The 20,389-nt window shown below is 33.7% G+C and overlaps 2 protein-coding genes across 2 annotated transcripts; both read left to right on the top strand.

Moving 5' to 3' along the window:
- Positions 1–600: 600 nt before the first annotated feature.
- On the top strand, positions 601–6,221 carry LOC145627409 (putative BPI/LBP family protein At1g04970). Its single transcript, XM_081679803.1, has 6 exons — positions 601–1,173; positions 2,942–3,081; positions 3,269–3,620; positions 4,168–4,416; positions 4,650–4,775; positions 5,833–6,221. The coding sequence occupies exons 1-6, from the start codon at positions 760–762 to the stop codon at positions 6,055–6,057; spliced, it is 1,506 nt and encodes a 501-aa protein (XP_081535929.1). The 5' UTR covers positions 601–759; the 3' UTR covers positions 6,058–6,221.
- A 1,259-nt stretch (positions 6,222–7,480) lies between these two features.
- On the top strand, positions 7,481–15,921 carry LOC145629423 (uncharacterized). Its single transcript, XM_081682020.1, has 8 exons — positions 7,481–7,634; positions 7,842–8,310; positions 9,724–10,096; positions 11,936–13,431; positions 13,598–13,711; positions 13,918–14,069; positions 14,756–14,874; positions 15,671–15,921. The coding sequence occupies exons 2-7, from the start codon at positions 7,879–7,881 to the stop codon at positions 14,802–14,804; spliced, it is 2,616 nt and encodes an 871-aa protein (XP_081538146.1). The 5' UTR covers positions 7,481–7,634; positions 7,842–7,878; the 3' UTR covers positions 14,805–14,874; positions 15,671–15,921.
- Positions 15,922–20,389: the final 4,468 nt, after the last annotated feature.

Here is a 20,389-nt window from a genome sequence, read left to right as displayed (position 1 = left end):
CTTACCTTTTAAAATAGTAAATGGTGTTTGTATAATGATATTCTTTAAAATGGTTATTTACTTGTTTGCCTTCGTTAATGTTAATTGTCTCTTTTTAATTTTATCGAATATTGTGCATATATTTTTTGACCTAAATATAATAGTATATTATAAATTTTCATATGTGGCTGGTCACACAATGTGGTCGGAGTTATTCGGTCATGAGTTACTCAAGCGACGAGAATTTACCTTGTTAAGGATTATTTGGTCAATCAGAGGTTGTACAGTTGGGATTAATGGGTTGCTTATGGATTACTCAGCGGTCATGGGTTACCCGATCAGTGTTACGCTTATTTGATGTGATAAGTCACATTATACAGCAAGCTGACACATACCAAAACACTAATAAATGAGTAACCCTGATCAAGTAATTATTGACCAACTGAGTAACCCTAGAAAAATAAACGTTGATCGAGTAACCACCGATCAAGTAATTATAATCAAGTAACTCCGGCCCATTGTGTGCAACTTGTGAAAGGCATAATAAATCAAACCATTTGTGTATTTACATATTTTCCCTGGATGTCAAATCTATTATTTGCACCGTCATTCATTGTTCAAACTTCAAACCAAACCCATAAAACGTACTGATTACGATTGTGTCAAATAAATTCAGATTCCTCCTTAGCTAATAAATCCAAAACTCTCTTCTGCATTAATCCTACCCAAAAACAAAATCACTCTCAAATTTGAGTTTTCAATTGCATCATTCACTCTTCAATGGCAGCTCAAACTCTTTTCAAAAAATTCTTCATATTTTTTTCACTAATTTGCATAATTTCAAATGCCCAATTACAATTAAAACAAGATGGGTTTATTTCTGTATCAATTTCAGAAAAGGGTCTTGATTTTCTCAAAGATTTATTGACTGATAAAGCAATTTCTTCTCTAACCCCACTTGAACTTCCCCCAATTGAGAGAACTGTAAGAATTTTACTTGTGGGAAGAGTCAAAATTGTTCTTTCCAACATAATAATTTATCATATTGATGTTCTTTCATCAAATGTTGAAGTGGGTGATGATGAAATTAGAATCAAAGCTTCAAAAGCAACTGCTAATTTAAGTATGGATTGGAAGTATACTTACCAGAATTGGTTTGTTGAAGTTTCTGATCAAGGAAAAGCTTCAGTTGAGGTATAAATTTTATCACTCTTCTTTTGTTTTTACTATGTCATGATGTTTAATCGATGAGAGTTGTCGAGTTTATAACGGTTATAATTTTATCATTCCGGTATGATTTTACTGTAACTGTTAACTGTTAGATGAAACTTTAGGCATATTTGCAATTTCCTCTTTTTGGGAGGGAAATATTTATAGACGAAAGCAAAGATTAGTCTTTGTTGGAATGTAGTTGTATTAATGGATTGCTAGAAATTGTTGTATTAATGAATATTTGATCGATTTAGCTGGACTACATAGCAGGCAAAAAGCTTGGATTAGACTTTTCTGATAGCTATTGTCAGGTTTGTTGATTTGAGAAGATTGCAATTGACTGTTTTATGTTCATTAAGAATCTGTAGAGAGCAGTTTTTCCAGCTGTTTAGACTGTTTGGAGGTGATTTGGTGTTAGAATGTATGCTTATGATTCGGCGAAAATCCTACTTATGTTGTTGGTGCTGTGGTGATTTGTGTGTGGATATGGTTTCCTTCACAAGTTACAAGAGTAAGCATTCGGAGCATATGTTAGCTAAGAGGGAATGAGTGATGAGTGATGAGTGATGAGTGATGAGTGATGATTCACTTGACTTGTAGTGATGATGCGTCTTACAGAGTATGTTGCAGCAGGTTTAAAGAGAAAACTAGGGCATTCTTCTTGCTATATTTTGGAGAGCCTGATTAGTAGGTTTAAGGAGAACTTGTAACATTGTTTGTTATTTTCTTCTTGTTCATATTTTTTGTCTAGATTACTGTCAGATGAGCGAAATTTGCAAATGGATTGAGTATTTCTTAACTATCTTTCCTGATTGATCAAGATTGATTGATGAATATTAGAAACTGTAGGCCTATCTGTAGCTTCCTCTGTTGGAGGGAATGAGGGATCAGGTATGATATAGACAAAAGCAAAGATTAATCTTTGTTGGAATGTAGTTGTATTAATGGAATGCTAGGGACTGTTGTATTATCAAAAACTCAATTGAATTGGCTGGACTGCAAAGAAGGCGAAAGTTTGGTTTTGACTTTACTAGTAGCCATTGTCAAGTTTGTTTAATTGGGAAGATGAAATTGACTGTTCGTTGCTTCCTGGGAATCTCTAGAGAGCAGTCTTCCTAGCTGCTTTAGACTGTTTGGAGGTGATATAATACGTAGTATAAAAAATTTATACACATGATTTCATGAAAATCCTGCTTATGTTGCTGCTGCTGTGTTGCGTTGTGTGTGTGGACATAGTTTCTTTTACAAGGTACAGAAAAATATGTTGTCGAAGGTTTTAAGGTGAACTCGGTCATTTTTTTTCCACAAGATTTTGAGGAGCCGTCATATTGTTTGCTTTATCTACTTGTTCAATTTTTTTTGTCTAGATACTGTCATATACGCGGAAGCATATGTTGCAAATGGATCAATTTCTTCTTAACTAGATTTCCTGATTGATCTTGATGTTGAATGGTTTAAACATAGTAGATGATATCTGACTTGTGTTATTAGTCCAATCGAATCAAAGCAAATTAAAAATATATCTTAGTAGATTCCTAGTCAATGACTGAATGTACAAGTTATGATCTTTGCGGAAAAAGGAATATAATGTTGATCAATCATTACCTACCTCTATAAGTTGATACTAGGATATATGGAATTGTATTTTTACAGAGTCCTATGAAGGATTTATTTATTTTTTTTAAAAAAAAATTTATTCTCTATTATCAGTTCTCGTGAAAAGTAATTGATGAATGTTACTTTTCCAAAGGTTCAAGATATGGAGGCGGGCTTAAAGTTAAGCTTGGAGAACCAAGGTGGTGGTCTTAAGTTGTCCCTCCTGGATAGTAGATGTGACGTAGATGACATCGATATTCAGTTAGATGGTGGAGCGTCATGGCTGTATCAAGGGTATGGTTTTAAGATCTTGTACTTAAGATCTTAACTCGGTATCTCACTTTAATTAATTTATTTATTTATAATTCATGAGCTATTACTTCTCAAATAAGACTCCAAATATTGTGGCCTTGAAGTCCCTGAACTGTTCATAGAATGGTTTTAACAGAGTGCATGACTGCATGTGATGCTTAACTCGCAGGGTGGTGGATGCCTTTAGTAACCATATCGAATCAGCAGTTGAGAATGCTATTGTAAAGAAACTTAATGAAGGGATCTCAAAGATTGGTTCCTTGTTGCAGTCTCTTCCTACAAAAATAAAAGTGGATGATTCTTCTGCGTTAAATGTTACCTTTGTTGGAGATCCGACCTTAAGTGATTCTTCCATTGGTTTTGTGATAAATGGGTTATTTATTCCAAGGAATGGAGCTCTGGCCACCCCACATCAGCACCGCATATTACAAACTTCAGTTCCATGCTTTACCCCTGCTAAGATGATAGCAATGTCATTGCATGAAGATGTTTTCAACTCTGCAGCTTTAGTGTATTTCAATGTAAGTCTTTTTGGCTTGATATTTTCGTCTCTCGTTCCTCTGGGTCCCATTATGAGTTAATCTTGATACCTTTCTGTTGCCAAGGCATGCTGTTTATAATAAACTTCATTACTAACCTCTTGTCAATATTGGTTAGTTATGCTTGGTTTTTTTTTTTTTTTTTTTTTTTTTTTTTTTTTTTTTTTTTTTTGTGAATTATTAAACAATAAATAACACAAAAGCATTAATGAAATGTATATTGAATTGTGCCTTGAGGATGTAGTTTTTCTATTTAAAAACTATGAAATATTACGTATCGCTCATCTTTGCAAAAAACACATTTGGAAGGCAAAGCTACAATCTATGATAAACTCAAGAACTCATCTCTTAGCATTGCAGATATATGATTGAGCTCTTCTAGTTTCCATTTTCTAATATATTTGGCTTGCACACTTGTAACAAGCTGAATACTACAGACTTTACCAGTTCACTGTGTCAAACCATCTTGCTCAACTCCCTTGCAGCATGTGATGTAGGGCCGAAATTAACTACATTTTTCTGTAGTTAGGCAGGTCTTATGGAGTGGAGAGTTGACAAAATACCAGATCAGTCTCTTTTGAATACTAGCGAGTGGAAAGAAGTTGTACCCCAACTTTATGAGCAATATCCCAATGCCAAAATGGCTTTGGACTTATCAGTGGCTTCTCCTCCGTATGTGCACGTGTTTGATGATGAAATGGAAGCAACTATCAATGCAGAAATAACAATTAATGTTGTGAGTGATGGGGGAGCGGTGCCAATTGCTTGTGGATCTGTGGTAAGTTTATTTATATAGCTAATGTGGTGCCTTAGATTACATACATCTTTGCCAGTATTAGTGCCAACCAAGGAATATTTTGAATTTTCTGCTGAACTACTTGTCCTTCCTCTCTTAACTAGCATGACATGATTTGAAACATACCATATAATACTTATTTCTGAAATCTAAATCTTAGACATAATCTTTTCAGCACACATTTAATGGGCTAAACTTGCAAATTTATGATGCAGGTAATTAGTTCTTCAGGTTCCGTTGTAATCTCAGGAAATAACCTGACAGGCAGCATTGAACTGGATAAGTTTAATTTGTCAGCTAAATGGAGTAAAATTGGTGATCTGCAGATTGATGTAATTGAGGTATGCCCTCTGCTCCCATAGCCTGCATGCAAGAGTAATGGTGAATCTGTTAGCAATCTGGTCAAAGACAGAAACCTTATGCTGTTATTTTTTCGTTAATATAAAAAAATTACAATATGATGTTATGTTTTACGCAAAAAGCTTTTCCTGAGTACTGGGTTTGGGAAATTGAGGATGCTTAAGAGAGGAGGGGATCTTTTCAAAATAAAAATAAAAAAAATAAAAAAAATAAAAAAAATAAAAAAAAAGAGAGGAGGGGAAGTCACCGATCCCTCATGTTTGTACATTTAAGAAGCCGAGGGCAGTGGAAGCTAAGGGAAGATAAGAGATGTCCTATTAGTACTTAATGTCCTTAGTGTTAAAAATCATGGACCCGGGAGGGAAGTAAGATTACATTTGAAAGACCAGATAAAGAATAAGAAAACCTAAAATGTACTTAGCCAATTACAGGGAAATTCGACACCTACAAGAACATTTAGGTCATACTTGAATAGTTGTATAAAGGTTTCTTGTAATATGTTTGGATTCAAAACATAGTGTCTAAATTTAATGGTCACTTGTATTATTGTTGGATGTCTGAAAAAGTTGTCACGTCTTTTATAGTATGGTTTATGATTGAATTTTTCCTAGTATGCCCTTGCTTAATTTATTGGGAGAGTTTAGATTAGAAATAACATCACTACTACTCTACTAGCTTTTGTGTGAATGCACAAGTTAAAAAAAATGAAACATGATCAATATAAATTATAATAATTTATCGAAATCTAAGCAATGATCTAAAAACTTTATTGTCTTTGTAATATAATTTTTAATGTAATCCTAGTTTTACCTCTCTAGATGTCTGGTTTATTACTTCACTCTTAATTACCTCGGATTTGTGGTTTTCTAGTATGGTGACTTGGTGAGATTCATACGAGGATAGGATTATTGGTACCAAAGATGATATAATGGAGAACCTTGCTCTTAAATATATCTCCAACTATGTCTAAGAGAGTAAGACAGTTATAACTTATAACGTTATGTATCGTTTAACTATTATATGGGCACTATATTGCAGCCAGTAATCGCAGAGGTGCTAAAAGATGTGCTACTGCCACAATTGAACACACGCTTGATAAAAGGATTTCCTTTGCCACTGATCCATGGCTTCACTCTTCAAGATGCAGAGATTGTCTACTCTGATTCTGTAGTTACTGTTTGTAGCAATGTCGCATTTACTGAAGATCAGCTTCTGGCAAAACATAGCTTTAGAGACATGTTTTCTTTCCGTTTGTTCATGTGAAATATACTTCAGTATCCATTGTGTCGTTGTCCCTATTGTAACTTTTTGTATCTGTAATTTCCTTCTCCTGGTTGGATATTTCTGTATTGTAAAATCAATAAATCAGAGAAGTCGTCTGTACTCGTTCTTTTGTTAATACGAAGTATCCCTTTTTTTCACCTTAATTCATTTTTTGTGTGCTATGTTGAACAGACATTGTTAGAACCGAACATTTCCGTGTTTTCCACATGAAGCTCCTTTCATGGAAACTTGATGGCTAAGCGCCAAATTGCATTTTGAAGAAATAAAAACAGGGCTTAACTCCTTGGAGAAAAGTTGTGGCATTGGAATTCAATTGTTCATGCAAAAAAAAAAAAAAAAAAAAAAAAAAAAAAAAAAAAAACCATGGGATTTTGTTATAAATGGGATTCAAAACTCCCATTCTCCATCCCACATTCCAACTTACCAAACACCCCCACAAGGTCTGCTTACAAGGGGAGGGATTATTATTATTGAAGGGTATATTTCTACTAGTTAAAGGCAAGTTTGCCCTTAATGAAAGAAATGAAGAACATTAGTTAAAAGGATATTTTGGAAATTTCAATAGTTATTTCCAATAATTCTCATAACAAATCAAATGAAAAGTTTGTTATAATGAATGTCATAAAAAAAATATTAATAATAATAACAAATAAAAAAACAATCATTAAACCAATAAAGATAGCAGAAATATAAAGAGATATCCAGTTATAATTGAGAATTTATTCTCGGTTTATCATCCATAACTGAACCCCAAATCCGGATTAGACTAAAGGGTGAATCGGGGTGGGAGAAGGGTGTGTTTGGTGAAGAGCTTTTAGCTTATTTTGTCCAATTAGATATTTGACTAATTTAAAAAGCTAATTTGGGTGTTTGGTAAATAGCTTATTAAAAGAGCTCCTTAAATATATATATATATATATATATATATATATATATATATATAAAAGAGCGTATTAAAAGAGCTTTTTGGGCTCAAAAAACTCTTTTAGAAAAAACTCATTATAAGAGCTTTTTAAAATTAGCTTATTGTACAATTAGCTTTTTTTCTATTAAATACACTAAAACAACTAACAATTAACAGCTAATTACCAAACATTTTTACACAATCTGCTAATCATAATCAGCTAGTCAAACCAGCTATTAGCTAATTACCAGACAAGCCCACACACAAACACCAAAAAAAAAAAAAAAAAAAAAAAAAAAGTAAAAAAAAAATAAAAATAAAAATAAAAAAAAATATTACGACTCTGTATAAAAAAGGCCAGCCTTTCAAAGATGGGCTTGCAAGAAACACCAATCCAACTCAAACTAAAACCCAAGAGAAATAAAACAAAGTCCAAAGAAATAAATCAATAAATAAATATAAAAATAAAAAAAACCCCTAAATTAAGTTTCTCTCTCATCAGTTTTCAACTCACCTGCCTTTTTTTCTCTCTCTTCTTCGTTTTTGGTTCAGTAATCAAATACTACTACCAATCTCTCCTTCAATTTTTCCAGACAATTATACTAGTACTACAAATTCCTCTCATAATATCAATTTTACCCGCCAAAATAAGGTTTTATTTTTGCTCGATTCTTTATTTTTAATTTCTCAATTTTATTAACGTCTTTCTTCTTCCTCTTTTTTGAGTTTTTCCCTCTCTTTCTCTCTCCTCCTTCCTCTCACTTTCTCTCTCTAGGGTTTCCTCACCTCTCACTTTCTCTCTCCTCTTCCTTCAATGGCGGCTTATCTCTCTCTTTGCTTGTTTTTTTCTCCATTGCAGGTACTTCGACCTTTGTTTCTCGCGCTTTCTTTGTCTTATGGATGATTGTTTGCCGATTTCCGGCGACATCGGCGGCGGCGGTGGCGGTGGTGTGAAGCGAGCGATGGAGGTCGAGGTTGCGATTGACGGCGGCGGATGTGGTGGTGGTGGTGAATTGGTGACGGCGAAGAGGAGGAAGAAGGATGTTGTGGAGATGAAGAGAGTGGCGGAGATTGTGCTTGTGTTGTCTGCTTTAGGAAGGATGAGAGCTGGAAGAGATCCGACGGTTGCGGAGAAGGCGATGATGGCGGAAGCTAGGGGTAAGGTTGTGTCAATGTGTGAGGAATTGGCTCCTAAAGATATTCTTCCTACCGAAGCTTTTGGTGCTGTGATTGAAGATTTAGGGCTTAATCGATTGAAGGATCGAAATGTAGGGTTTCGTCCTCCAAAGATCTCGATTTCGGATAAGATTGCTCTTAGTAAGCGCAGGGTGAGGTTTTTGTTCATCGTTATTTTATGAATTTGAGTTTTTTTGGTTTTGTTTTTATACTTGCTAGTGATTTATTTAAGTTTGCTATTGAATTAATGTTGTAATTTATGCTGAATCTGAGAAAGAAGGGTGCTACTTGTTTGATTTAAAGGTTGGAGGAGGACAATGTAGATCATTTAAAAATAATTGAATCTATGTGACCAAAGCTTTGATTAAAGCATTAGGTTTAAATTTGATAAATTTCGTGTTTGCTCGATAGGGTGTTTTATTAGTACATTTGTGTGTAAATTTACATTCTTTATGCTAATTTACTTGGCAATGCCCCACATAACTTATTGTTATTGTTGCATTTGTTTATTACTCCGTCCGTTTCAAATTAAATGCCCTTGTTTGACCTATGCATTATTCACACACACCACTTTGACCTTTGTTTGACATGATCGTGACATTTATTGTCCGTTAAAATATGAGGTTTTAGAGATATTGATTCATTGTACTTGTACTTGTTAGTGATATGAAATATACTCAATACAGGAAAATATATTTGTGTGATATATTGCCTTTTTCATATTGATATTGGGTTAATTAGGATATCTCTAGGATATTTACTTATTTAGGATTTAAGTTCTGGAGAGGTAAGGTGTTATGATTGTTTCCTAATCACCGAGATTGACTAGGTTATGTCTAGTCTATATACTTGATGATTTATTCAGTAATATGAGAAACCATACTCTTAACTCTTTACCCCAAACTTGTGAAAACATATATATTCAGGCATATTTAAATTTAGTTACTTAATTTAAGTTGCATTTTGATTACCTCGTACCAAACGAGCCATTAGTTATGTTGAGTACTGACTACTGAGGCCAACCTGAGAGCTATTCGGCTTTAAATGTAGAGGTATTTACTTGTCTGTTTGGGTCTGCTCGGTCCCTGGAATCTAGAACTTGTCATTAAAGCTTTAATATGAAAAATCAATCTTGCTGAGTGTCAATCTGTGGTTGCTATTAGCTTTGCCTGTTTGTTTGACATTATAGTTCTGAGTAGCATGTGCTGTTTTTGATAGGAAAAATAATCATTGACAGTTTTGTTTGGCTTTTTGTGTGGTCTATGATAAATACTACGGTTTTGGTTTTAGTATTAGATTATGAAGGAGTAGGATTTTTTATTCCCAGTTCAGGATAAGAATGCAACTGTCTTTTTGCTCATGTTGTGTAGTAGGCTGTGCTGGTAAATATAATTTGGAATTGCTTGACCTGATAGTTCTATTCTGTTTATATTGTTTATTTTTATTACTAATGCTATGTTCTTTGAGATAGCCCAGTGAGGATAGTTAAATCTGTCATGCATGCAAAGTTGCAGACCTATTAGCCCTGATCAGACTACTCTCTGTTCCTTTGATATATATTGTAGATGGAAGAATCCAAGGCGTTTGCTGCACAGCCTTCTACATTTTCATCTCAGAGAGTGCAAACTGCTACTGGGGCTGTTGGTGAGAATCGTGGACCAACTTCCGCTGTCCGTGGGTTCCCTTCTGATAAAGTGGGTCATGTGCCTGTGTCCACAGGAGCATTTCAACCTCCTACTACTGTTGCTAGTGTTTCTTCTGCAGCTTCTATGCCCGTGCGGAAACACCCTTCTGCCACTGAAGCTCGCCCTCCAGTTGTTTCTTCAGTTCCAAATAATATGGGAAGGGATCCGACGTCTGTGATGCCTCCTAGACTTGATAGAGCTCACATAAGACTTGACGTCAGACCGAATGGGCAATCTTTGCCTCATGTTCCAGGTTTGTTATTTGCCGTTGCCCATCTATTCTGATAAAGTTCGATTTTATTTATAACTCTTTTCCTTCTTTGTTAGATGTGTTGAGTCATGATTGCATGATGAGCTAGTTGCCTAGTCATACTGCTGCTATTGACTTGTTCTAAGTGCTTTAATTTTTTTTATTGGCTGTTTACATTTCTATAAAAATGCATAATATTAAGCATTTGTTGCTGAAACTATAGGTGTAATAAATTATTTTCTATTGTGGCATCAGATTTCATTTAGTTGCCTTTTACAGATGTATAATCTTAATAATTATGACATATTCAGTAATTATGGTTTTTTAAAGGTTCTCTTGTGGTTAGTGAGTTTTGCTCAGTTATAAGGACAATTGCACATTTTTATTGAGATGTATCTTACAGTGTAATGGTTTGAATGTGTCTGTTTTACTGAATTTTTGGGTTCTTTTGTTTTACTGAATGTATTATACATTGGTTATCAGTTTTCATTTAGTGCCTTAACAATTACTGAATTTTAAGGTTACTGAGATATTACTGAGTCCTAATAACTGATCAAAATTCACTAACCACAAGAGAAATAAATTAAAAAATTGTTCTTTTTTTTTGAAGCACCAGTCACCTGTTTTCGTACTACTAGACATTGATTAAGAAAATAATTGATAGGATGATTGCCCATTGTATCATAATATGGTTCTTACACCATTATATACCCTTGTTTTACTATGAGTCACATTATTGGCCAGGGGCATTATTCATATAAATGACATCAAGTTTGTAAGATACAAAGGATTGCTTTATTTGATACTTCATGAACGTGCACTATACAGCAATGTGTTATAATCATCCTAAGTGTACACGCAATTTTCTAGATGTATTAGATTTTTATCTTAGGGTGTGTGTATGTGTGTGCGTGCTTGTGGCATTAAGAAAGTTTTTTTTTTTTTTTTAATTATTAATATCCCCATGTAGAGAATATAGGTCCCCTTTTTTTTTTTTTTTTTTTTTTTTTTTACCTTTGTTGAAATAAGGTCTTAAGTATTATCACCTGCCAAAGTAACCTGAAATCCTGTGCAGCTGCTGGTTGTTCTGGTACCTGATATGTACACATATGATGAGCTATAGTTTAGAAGGCGCTTCATTTCTTAGAAAGGTTTTGTAAGTTTTTGACACAATAATAGTGCTAGAAACAAAGCGCTGAAGGGGGTTTCTTCCTGTAACAGGGATTGACTTAGCAAAGAGGCTTCCTGAGGAAGTACAAGTTTATCACATCAAATGGCAAAACTATAAATTAATCAACAACTTTTTGTTACATATAGATTGTTGATATAATTACTAGGATGCCATATTGATTGGACATTTTTGTTGATTTATCTATGGTTTTGCCACTTTATAAACGAAGTTTTGGCTCCCTTAGGCTTCAATTAGGAAGTTCACAATTCACGTTGTTTATTTATTTCTCTCTTCAAACCTCACTTTTTCTCTCTTCAAACCTCATATTTTGATTTCTCATGCTATAATGATTATGCATACACTACTTTGTGCCTTTTACTTTGCTGCTTAAGCTTACCTTGTTAGTTTGCCACAATGCTCTAGATATCATTTGATTCATGGTGATTTTATTTTATTTGTTATTTCCAGCATTTCTCATTTAATTGTATAATTGTTCATATGTCACGGTTATAGATTATGTGAACTTTTTTTTTTTTTCTTTTTTTTTTTTTTTTTTTTTTTTTTTGCAGATTATGTGAACTTCAATCTATTGTAGTAATTTTAGTACCTTAATTCATGTAGAGGTTGTTGAATAGCTGCAAACTTATACATATATACTTTCTATTTCTCAGTGAGCTCTGCAACTAATCAACATATGGTGAGGACTACTCCTGTACACCTGCGACCTCAACCTCCAATGCAGGTTAATGTTGGAACAAAGAATGTGGTACCAGCTCAACTGCCTGCAAGATCTGACATTCATGTCAGTTTAAGTGGTCCACAAGTGACATCACAATCAGCTGTTGGTCACATGCCAGGGGTCATCGTCAGTCACTCGGTTCCTGGAGCTCTGCCTACTATGCATCACCCAGTTCAGGGTATGCCATTTGTTCATACTCCTGCTGTCAATCACCATCTTGAGGTGTCTAGGATAGTGCAGAAGTTTCTGAACCCAAAGCCTCCTCCACGTTCTGTGTGGACTCCTCCTTCAAGGGATTATATGAACAGGACATTAATATGTCAGTTCTGCAAGCTAGCTATCAACGAGGTTGAAAATATGGTGGTTTGTGATGCTTGTGAGAAGGGTTTCCATATGGGATGTCTTCAATCACACAATGCAAAAAGCATTCCTAGAGGAGAATGGCATTGTCCTAGGTGCTTGACAATGAGCCATGGGAAACCGTTTCCTCCTAAATATGGCCGTGTTACCAGAAATATGAATGTACCAAAAGTCCTTTCGAACACAACTGGAGTTCAATTGCCTTCCGAGAGAAAGGCGGGATCCTTGGATGAGAAGGTGAATCAGCCAAATGCAGTTATTGACAGATTTCAAGATTTTAAAACACACTCTCAGATGAACCAACCAAATGCAATGATAGACAGAATCCAAGATTTTAAACCACACACTCAGGTGAATCAGCCAAATGCAACGACAAATGGAAGCCAAGATTCTAAAGCGCACTCTAAGGCTATTAAAGTTGTTGAACCATCGTCTGAGTCAATCCTGCGACGTGGGAGTGAGATTGATGGAAAGGGCATATCGAAAGGCTTGAAGGAAGATGAACCTAGGTCAAAAAATTGCTCAAACAACACGACAGAAACTGCAGCAGATCCCTCTTTATCAACATCAAATGAACCTTCTAGTGATAAACCTTCCCTGCAGGTGAAATCTGAAAAATCTTCTTCTGAAGATAGGTTGATGTCTGAGGCACATCCCAAATTTCCAGCCATACCTCAAGCAAATAACAAACTTGATGACTTAATAACATCAAGCAATCAAAACAATGTTGATCAAAAAGTGTTAGATAGTGTTGAAACTTCACTACATCAACACAGTGACAGCAATGGCGTAATTGAATCCCCCCAGCGTGACATTGATAATAGCGATGAAATAGATGCTGCGCAGAAAAATCTGGTTGAGATGGAGAGGATTAGTGACCTTGCTAAGGAGTTTACTGACACTTCAGAGAGTTGCTTGCATAAAGCTGACTGGGTTGGTGACGCAGATAGAGTCGTAGATGAAAAGAAGTTTTTTCGGTCTTGTCGCATCAATGGAATGGTATATCAATTGCAGACTTATGTCCTCCTCCGTTCTAAAAATGGCAAATTGATACCTGTAAAGCTCCAGGTAAATGTTATCCACATCAACATCTTGATGCCATTTAGCTTCTTGTGTAGAATGCTATTTTTACTCAACTTTTAAAATACAAGGTTATATTTGATCCGTAATTTTCATACACCTATTTAGCTAAATCATGTTTTGGCCGTATAATGATGTTTCTATTATGCTTCAGGACATGTGGGAGGATATTCAAACTGGTTCGAAATGGCTTGTTGTCCATAGGTGTTACTTTCCTGATGACTTGCCAGAGGAGGTTGGCCGCCCGGGTGCTCCTCAAAACAATGAGGTACTTTTTATAAAAAAAAAAAAAAAAAAAAAAAAAACATATTTTATATAGAAAATTTGTTATCATTTTCTCCTTTTGACTTTATAAAGGTCATAGTAAAGTCTGATATATAATTATACAACATCTAGAATGATGTTGGCCATTGCAACTTTGCAAGTATGAAATTTGGGTTATGACGGTGGATTTGCCATGTATGTTTCTGGTAGGTCTATGAGTCTACTCATGATAGCAAGGTGCTGGCGGGTTTAGTTCAAGGCCCATGTGAAGTCCTTCCATTCAGGAAGTTTGGAGAAGACGCTGAAAAAAGTGATCAAGGCTCTCCAATGAATGACCAGAAGCAGCCAGTTTTTATACGCAAGTATGTGTGTTTAGTTATTTATGGCTGTAAATGTTAAATTTGTGGCAATATTGGAATTATTGGATGTGTGTGATTTGTCTGTTGAGAAAGAGAGATTTCGTACTAGGTTGTCGTAACGGGGTACCTTTTTTTCTTCTTCTGGATGTCAACCAAGGTTCGTCGTAACTATGTACAACCTAACTTTTTTCTGGTGCAAACATGTATCAGTTAACTGATGCTGTTACTTGTATTGAATTTAAATAAAAAATGTTAGGTAGTGTTTCCTGGTTGTAGGCATTCAGGTTTTTCTAATAGTTATGAGCATAGATATGTGTGTTTTCATCATATGAGACATCTACCAATGAAGTACATGGATTACGTAATGTATACATTTATCTGTGCCGTAATAGTTTTATCCTGGGTCGTACATATCCCAAGACGAATTAGGAATGAAATTAGTAAGAAAGAAATGCTATGCAGAAGGACAAGAAAGATACAAAGAATTTGGGGAGCTGATAAACAAGTGGATAAAAGTACCAAAGCAGTGGTTCCTTCCAACTGAAGTCCCTAACCCCCCCCCCCCCCCCCTCCCCCAAAAAAAAAAAAAACCAAAAAAACAAAAAAAGGAATGTTGATTGGAATTTTTTTTTTCCTTGTATCTTTGAAGTGTTATGCTACATTTGTAATTATGTGCCAATGTCTTGCAGTTGGTTCTATGATGAGACGAGACGAGCTTTTTGCCCCAACGCTAGCTGATTGGATGTTGATTAATGTTGTACCTGATGCTTTCAGGACCTTTCGTGGCATACAGCTCATATGTCTTCAGGTATTATACCTTGTAATGGTTTTCTTTTGAATCAAGTTGTATTTGATTGTTTTTAGAGATTGGATAGGCTTTGTCTGTTTTTTTTTTTTTTTTTTTTTTTGGGTGGGGGGGGGGGGGGGTAGTGGAGACACTGAATTTTATTAATTACAGTTATATATATAAAAATAAAAGAATACATGGTATTATACCTTGTAATGGTTTTCTTTTGAATGAACTTGTATACTTTTCATTTCCTTAAGAATTATTTAAATTCAGTAACATTGTAAGTTTCACTATAATGAACATGGAAAAAGGAACATAACTGAGAGTGCATGGTGCGTTTGGATGTAGCATCTAAGCATTGTTGTACATTTGCAAAATATTAGTCTGGAACTCTGGGTGATGTGGTTTAGGTAGTTTCTGAGTGTCTGAAGTGATTGCTTTTGTCAATTGGTTATAAGAAGACAATCAGCATGAGGCATGGACTAGTTGCTTTAACCAACATGAGAAGCCTTAAAAAGTTGGTGATCCATAAATTTAGAGCTGATTTGATTGTATTAATGTTAATTGCTGGTTATGTCATGGGAATACTGCAAATCTGTTCATCAGTCAGACATTGTCTGAGAATACTAAAAAAAAATCCTGGAAATTCCTGTATGAAATTAGGGTTTTTTTTTTAAGGTTAGAATACACATGACGTAGTATAGAAATTAGCGAATGAGGTTAGCAAAATCTATCTGTTCTTGTTTCAAATACTCAGTATTTATTTTATCGAGTTATGTAAGTCTTTCTCATAATACTTTCCTCTCATCTCCAGGTAAATTATTGCGGATGAAGTTCTCAGCCTATAGGGTAGTCTTTTTCTCCTCTTTTGTACAATATGTAGCATTCCTGCGGTTATTTGCGCTGTATAACATTTCTTTCACAGCCCTCTAGATTAAATTTGTACAGGGTTTGCCCTTAAATTTCGGGTGCCCAAGCATTTGATGAATAATGATATCCAAAGCCTTTTTTTTTCTTTAAATTTTTGCTGAGTTAAGTTTGGAGCTTCCAGTAAGTCCATGATCATCTTCTGGCCATATAAGTTTGACTCCTTCGTTTTTGGTTTTGTTGCTGTTATTGTGTTTTGATCCTTTGATTGTCATTGAAGCTGATTTTTTTTTGTGGATAGTATGGGTGAATACTGGAAACGTACGTTATTCATTTGAAGTATTAGTCAATTTCTGACTGTATTTAAGATCCAAATTCGGAAAATAATTATAAACGCGAACTATTTTTTAATCTATCAGCATGATTTTCATGCACATCTAGTCCCAAGGAATCTGAGATGAGTTATATACTACATAGCCATGGCTATAATCAATGCATTGCATCAATTACAGGTTCTTTTTGTCTCTTCCCTTTCTCTGATGCATTTGTACGTTAGTTATCTAGAATATTTGTTTCTGTAATTTGTAAGTGATATAACATGGTTCCCTCACTTTAGTATGTATATTGTATTTACTCTTTTAGATTGTACTCTGATCCGAAACATAGGCGGCATTTGTAAACTTCACACATGTACGTTGATTTAATTTGTAGACTTGCATGCAGTTATTTGGTTAAATTTGTAGTTTTATACTTGGTATTAAAGTGAGATTATATATTTAAGTGACAATTTAAGGAGTGGGATTTCCTTTCCTTTTCAGCTTTCCTCCGCTCTTTTAAATTGTCTAGCCCGCTAACTCGGGTGGGATTAACTCGTGAGGGGTTCCGACTTAGTAAAGTCCTTCATCTTATCAAGTAAAAAAAAAACATATTGAGGAAAATGATTTACTACAAACAAATTAGAAAGCTAATATACGTGAAGTTGAAAGTTAACAAAAACTTCAAGTGTCAACTTAACACTAATGACTTTAGATTTATATTTTTAAAATATCAAGCTTCATAATTTACTACAAGATAATTGAAAATATTGATTGTTGTTAGATTTCTACATTGATAAGCATATAACTATAAAGTAAATGCAATTAAAGAGCAAAGGAAATTCTATATTACTGAGTTTTAACTTAATTCATACTTGAAAAACGAATGAGTATGATAAAAGAATCAAATTCTAATAGCTTCAATCTTGGAAAATATGATACTCTGTAGCATTTATAATTGCTTGTAATTATATTAAGAAGCCAATTAAAAAAGCTTCACCCCCATCATAGGCAAGGACCCTAAATTAGGGCAGAATGGTTGTGCATGTTCGAAACATTTCATGAATTGATGTCAAGATATTAGAAAATTATTGGTTTCCTAGACAAAGCTATGCCTTAGGATAAGTCATATTTCAACTGATTTATGTTTTGCAAAAGCATCAAACTTTAATGAATTATTTGTCCTTTGTTACAGAGTTTTTCTTGGTTGATGTAAAATTTGTTTCCTATGTCTCAGTTGACAACAATAGGTCATTCTTAATCATGATTGAATCCAAAACCAAGAGTTTACTTCTAAATAATGGCCAAAGATGGTTGTCCTAGCTCTTGAAGGTGTTTGAAAAGTCCGTGATCTTTTCCCCTACCTTTTTGGTACGTAAGACCAAGGGTCTTAGGCTCTTAGCGAGTTAAAAATTCTCACAAGTTAATCCAATCCGAGGTATATAGAACTAAGCACTTTGAGAGTGGTGGGAGAAGACGAGTAGTTTATGTGGTAAGTGTTGGAGCTTATGGTTGTGTATCACCTTCAAATTTAGCGTAAAAGCTACTGTAAATGGTTTCCCTACTTTTATGGGTGAAGTTATGATAGAAAAGTAGAGTTGATTAGTGTGAGGACTATTATAGGCAAATACAAAGTAATGTTTTAATACCCTATAATTAATTCGGTAAATGGTCATAAATCGCAAGAATGATAATAAAGATTAAATTTTATTTATGTCTATCCATAGCTATGTAATTCCTTTCCTACCAAATTATCTTCATAATTATCATCATCTTTTCATTACTGCTTGAGAGATACTATTGAGTTGTAATAAAAAGTAGACACTTTTTGTGATGGATTTTTATTACTATGATAATCCGCAAAAAACCTATACTCATATGAGATTTTTACTAATAAATTTATACATAAAATCACTATAATCACTCAATTATAATTACTTACCAAATACGAGTTGATCATGGAAAAAAAATATACGTAATAGTAACTTTTTTTTATATATATATAAAATTATGTTATTTTACCTCACCTTCTTTTATTCTTTCTCCTTCACCCGACATCTTCTAATTATTGCATCCCCTTTGGATACGGTGTAAACTTTGAATAAAACCATCCATGATGAAATCCATAAAGCTCACTTTGTCCCTGCTCTTAATCCAAAAAATATATATATAAATAAATAAAATTATCTACAAATTGAAAAATCATCAAATAAACCACCAAACCTTAGTTAGAAATCTTAAACAAATGAGAGGGCCCAAAGAATCACAAAATCATCTTTGATTTTTGGTGGAATAATATGTAAAGACTTTTGTGATGTTAACATAATTATTAAATTAACCATCTTTTTGACTATTTTTACCTAACTACATCTTTAATAATTGCTTTAAACAATCGTCAAACGAGTATGAAAATTTATTCTCTTCTACACGTTCTTCACTCGCATTTTGCTCCTATCAAAACCTTAACCCCTAATTATTTCCTAAAGGCCCTAATTCTTCATTAAAGTCTTAATGCTTTCACGACTTTATTCTTACTAGGTTAAAAGGGTCATCATCAAGTTATTATCGATTCTTAGCTTCAATTTCGATGTCATTAGCTAGGTTTGATGATTTAACTATACTTTTTTTTAGTGGGACTAATAACGTTATTTTCACCTGTTTTTTAGTGGGACTAATAACTTATGTGCTTTTAAAAATTAATAAAAGGTTATGAAAGACATTAGAAACTTAAGTATATATACATACTTAATTACATGAAAAAAATTTAATATCACAAAGGAAAAAAATGACATATTTTATACTTCTAGTGACAAGTTAACAACCAAGTATTTCAAACCAAGGGCTCAACTTTGCCAAAATTAAATTTAAATAATATCTAATAATTAATAAATCAAATACTCCCATCAATTTCTATCCAAATTTCATCCATTATACAAGTACTTGCAGATTTTGTCACAAAAGATTCCTTTGTACCAACTTTTGAGTATTAGTTTGACTAGAAAATAAATAAAAATCACTCTTTTTGACTATAAATTTGAAGAATAACACTTTTTTTTTTTTTGAAAGGAAGACAAACACTTTTAATTATTCAACAACCATGAAATCAAAATACTCCTTTTCCAATTAATTATTATACTAGCTAATTAACCACCTTTTCTATCTCATACAGTATCTAACGTTCCATCCTCATCTACCCTTACATAAATTATTGTTTGCTTAATTTACTAGATCAAATTGAGAATTGTATCATTTTTCTTCTCTTCTAGAATTTGTACTTCATGAAAACATTGAAACACGTACCTTTTGTGATAGTAATTACTATTTTGTGTAATTTAAATTTGTGTTTTTATAGGGTAATATGGAGTACTTAAAAAACGGAGATAGTATTGCATTTTTTTTTTTTTTTTTTGAGGAGATAGTATTGTATCTTACTCTGGTTGAATAATTGTTGTTTTAAAGCTTGGTTAGCTTTTGACTGCCCAAAGCTAGTAATTAACAACTGAAATTAATTAATTATATTATAATCTAATCTTAGATTAAAAAAAAAAATATTATAGTTTTTGCTTCTCATAAAACAAGAATTATTTATGATTTATTTACAAGTAATTTAATGGAGTGTTTGATTTGAAACGAAACGAGTCAATTGAGTGATGAATGTCATGATTTGAAAATGGGACCATATAAAATCATTAAGCAATATAAGAAGGTACTAATCACATTGATTAGTCTTCTATGATTTGTTTACTTTAGTATTTGCAATGACTAATCAAAGTATTGAGGCAATAGCAAAAATAAAACAATAAACAAGGGAAAAAAAAATTAAAGTAATTGGCTGACAGTTGAATCTTGCTCCAACTGTTTAAGCTATGTAATTAATGTATAATAATATCACCTCAAAAAGTGTTTAGTGTTAAAAATTGGGGTTCGTTGGTAGTTAAAGAAGTTAGAAAGCAAAACGCTATCAAGGCCTAGAGTCACGTGATCAGCCGATTTTCACGGATTCCTTCTAAGGAATTAAGGACTACCGAAAGTGGGGAAGAATGATTAAATGGCTCAAGATTACTTATTAGTCTTATTACCATGATTTACTTCGCAATAAAGATGGTTATGGACCGTGTTAATATTGTTTTGAAATTGAGTGTCTAGACACTTCTCAACTCATGTCAATATTGCATTGTCATGTTTATGGGTTTAAACTAAGTCACTTTTTATAAATTTTATTTATTTTATTGTGTTGTGTTATTTCAGGCTTTTCAGCTATGACCACAAAAATTGTGCCTCAGACATCTTCTAGAGACACAACCTAGTACCCGGTGTGGCAACGTATGCACAATAACATGTTGTGCTTGTAA

This window comes from Chenopodium album, chromosome 4 (genome assembly GCF_948465745.1).
Source record: "Chenopodium album chromosome 4, dcCheAlbu1.1, whole genome shotgun sequence".
NCBI lineage: Eukaryota > Viridiplantae > Streptophyta > Magnoliopsida > Caryophyllales > Amaranthaceae > Chenopodium > Chenopodium album.
Note: the sequence above shows the minus strand (reverse complement) of the source record. Positions and strands in the feature narration are given on the sequence as shown.

Bases quoted from the DNA above. Each gene is read 5' to 3' on its own strand.
- LOC145627409 (XM_081679803.1), top strand. From the start codon at position 760: ATGGCAGCTCAAACTCTTTTCAAAAAATTCTTCATATTTTTTTCACTA. The intron at 1,174-2,941 runs GTATAAATTTTA...ACTTTTCCAAAG, and splicing joins AAGGAAAAGCTTCAGTTGAG to GTTCAAGATATGGAGGCGGG. The intron at 3,621-4,167 runs GTAAGTCTTTTT...TTCTGTAGTTAG, and splicing joins CAGCTTTAGTGTATTTCAAT to GCAGGTCTTATGGAGTGGAG.
- LOC145629423 (XM_081682020.1), top strand. From the start codon at position 7,879: ATGGATGATTGTTTGCCGATTTCCGGCGACATCGGCGGCGGCGGTGGC. The intron at 8,311-9,723 runs GTGAGGTTTTTG...TATATATTGTAG, and splicing joins TTGCTCTTAGTAAGCGCAGG to ATGGAAGAATCCAAGGCGTT. The intron at 10,097-11,935 runs GTTTGTTATTTG...TCTATTTCTCAG, and splicing joins ATCTTTGCCTCATGTTCCAG to TGAGCTCTGCAACTAATCAA.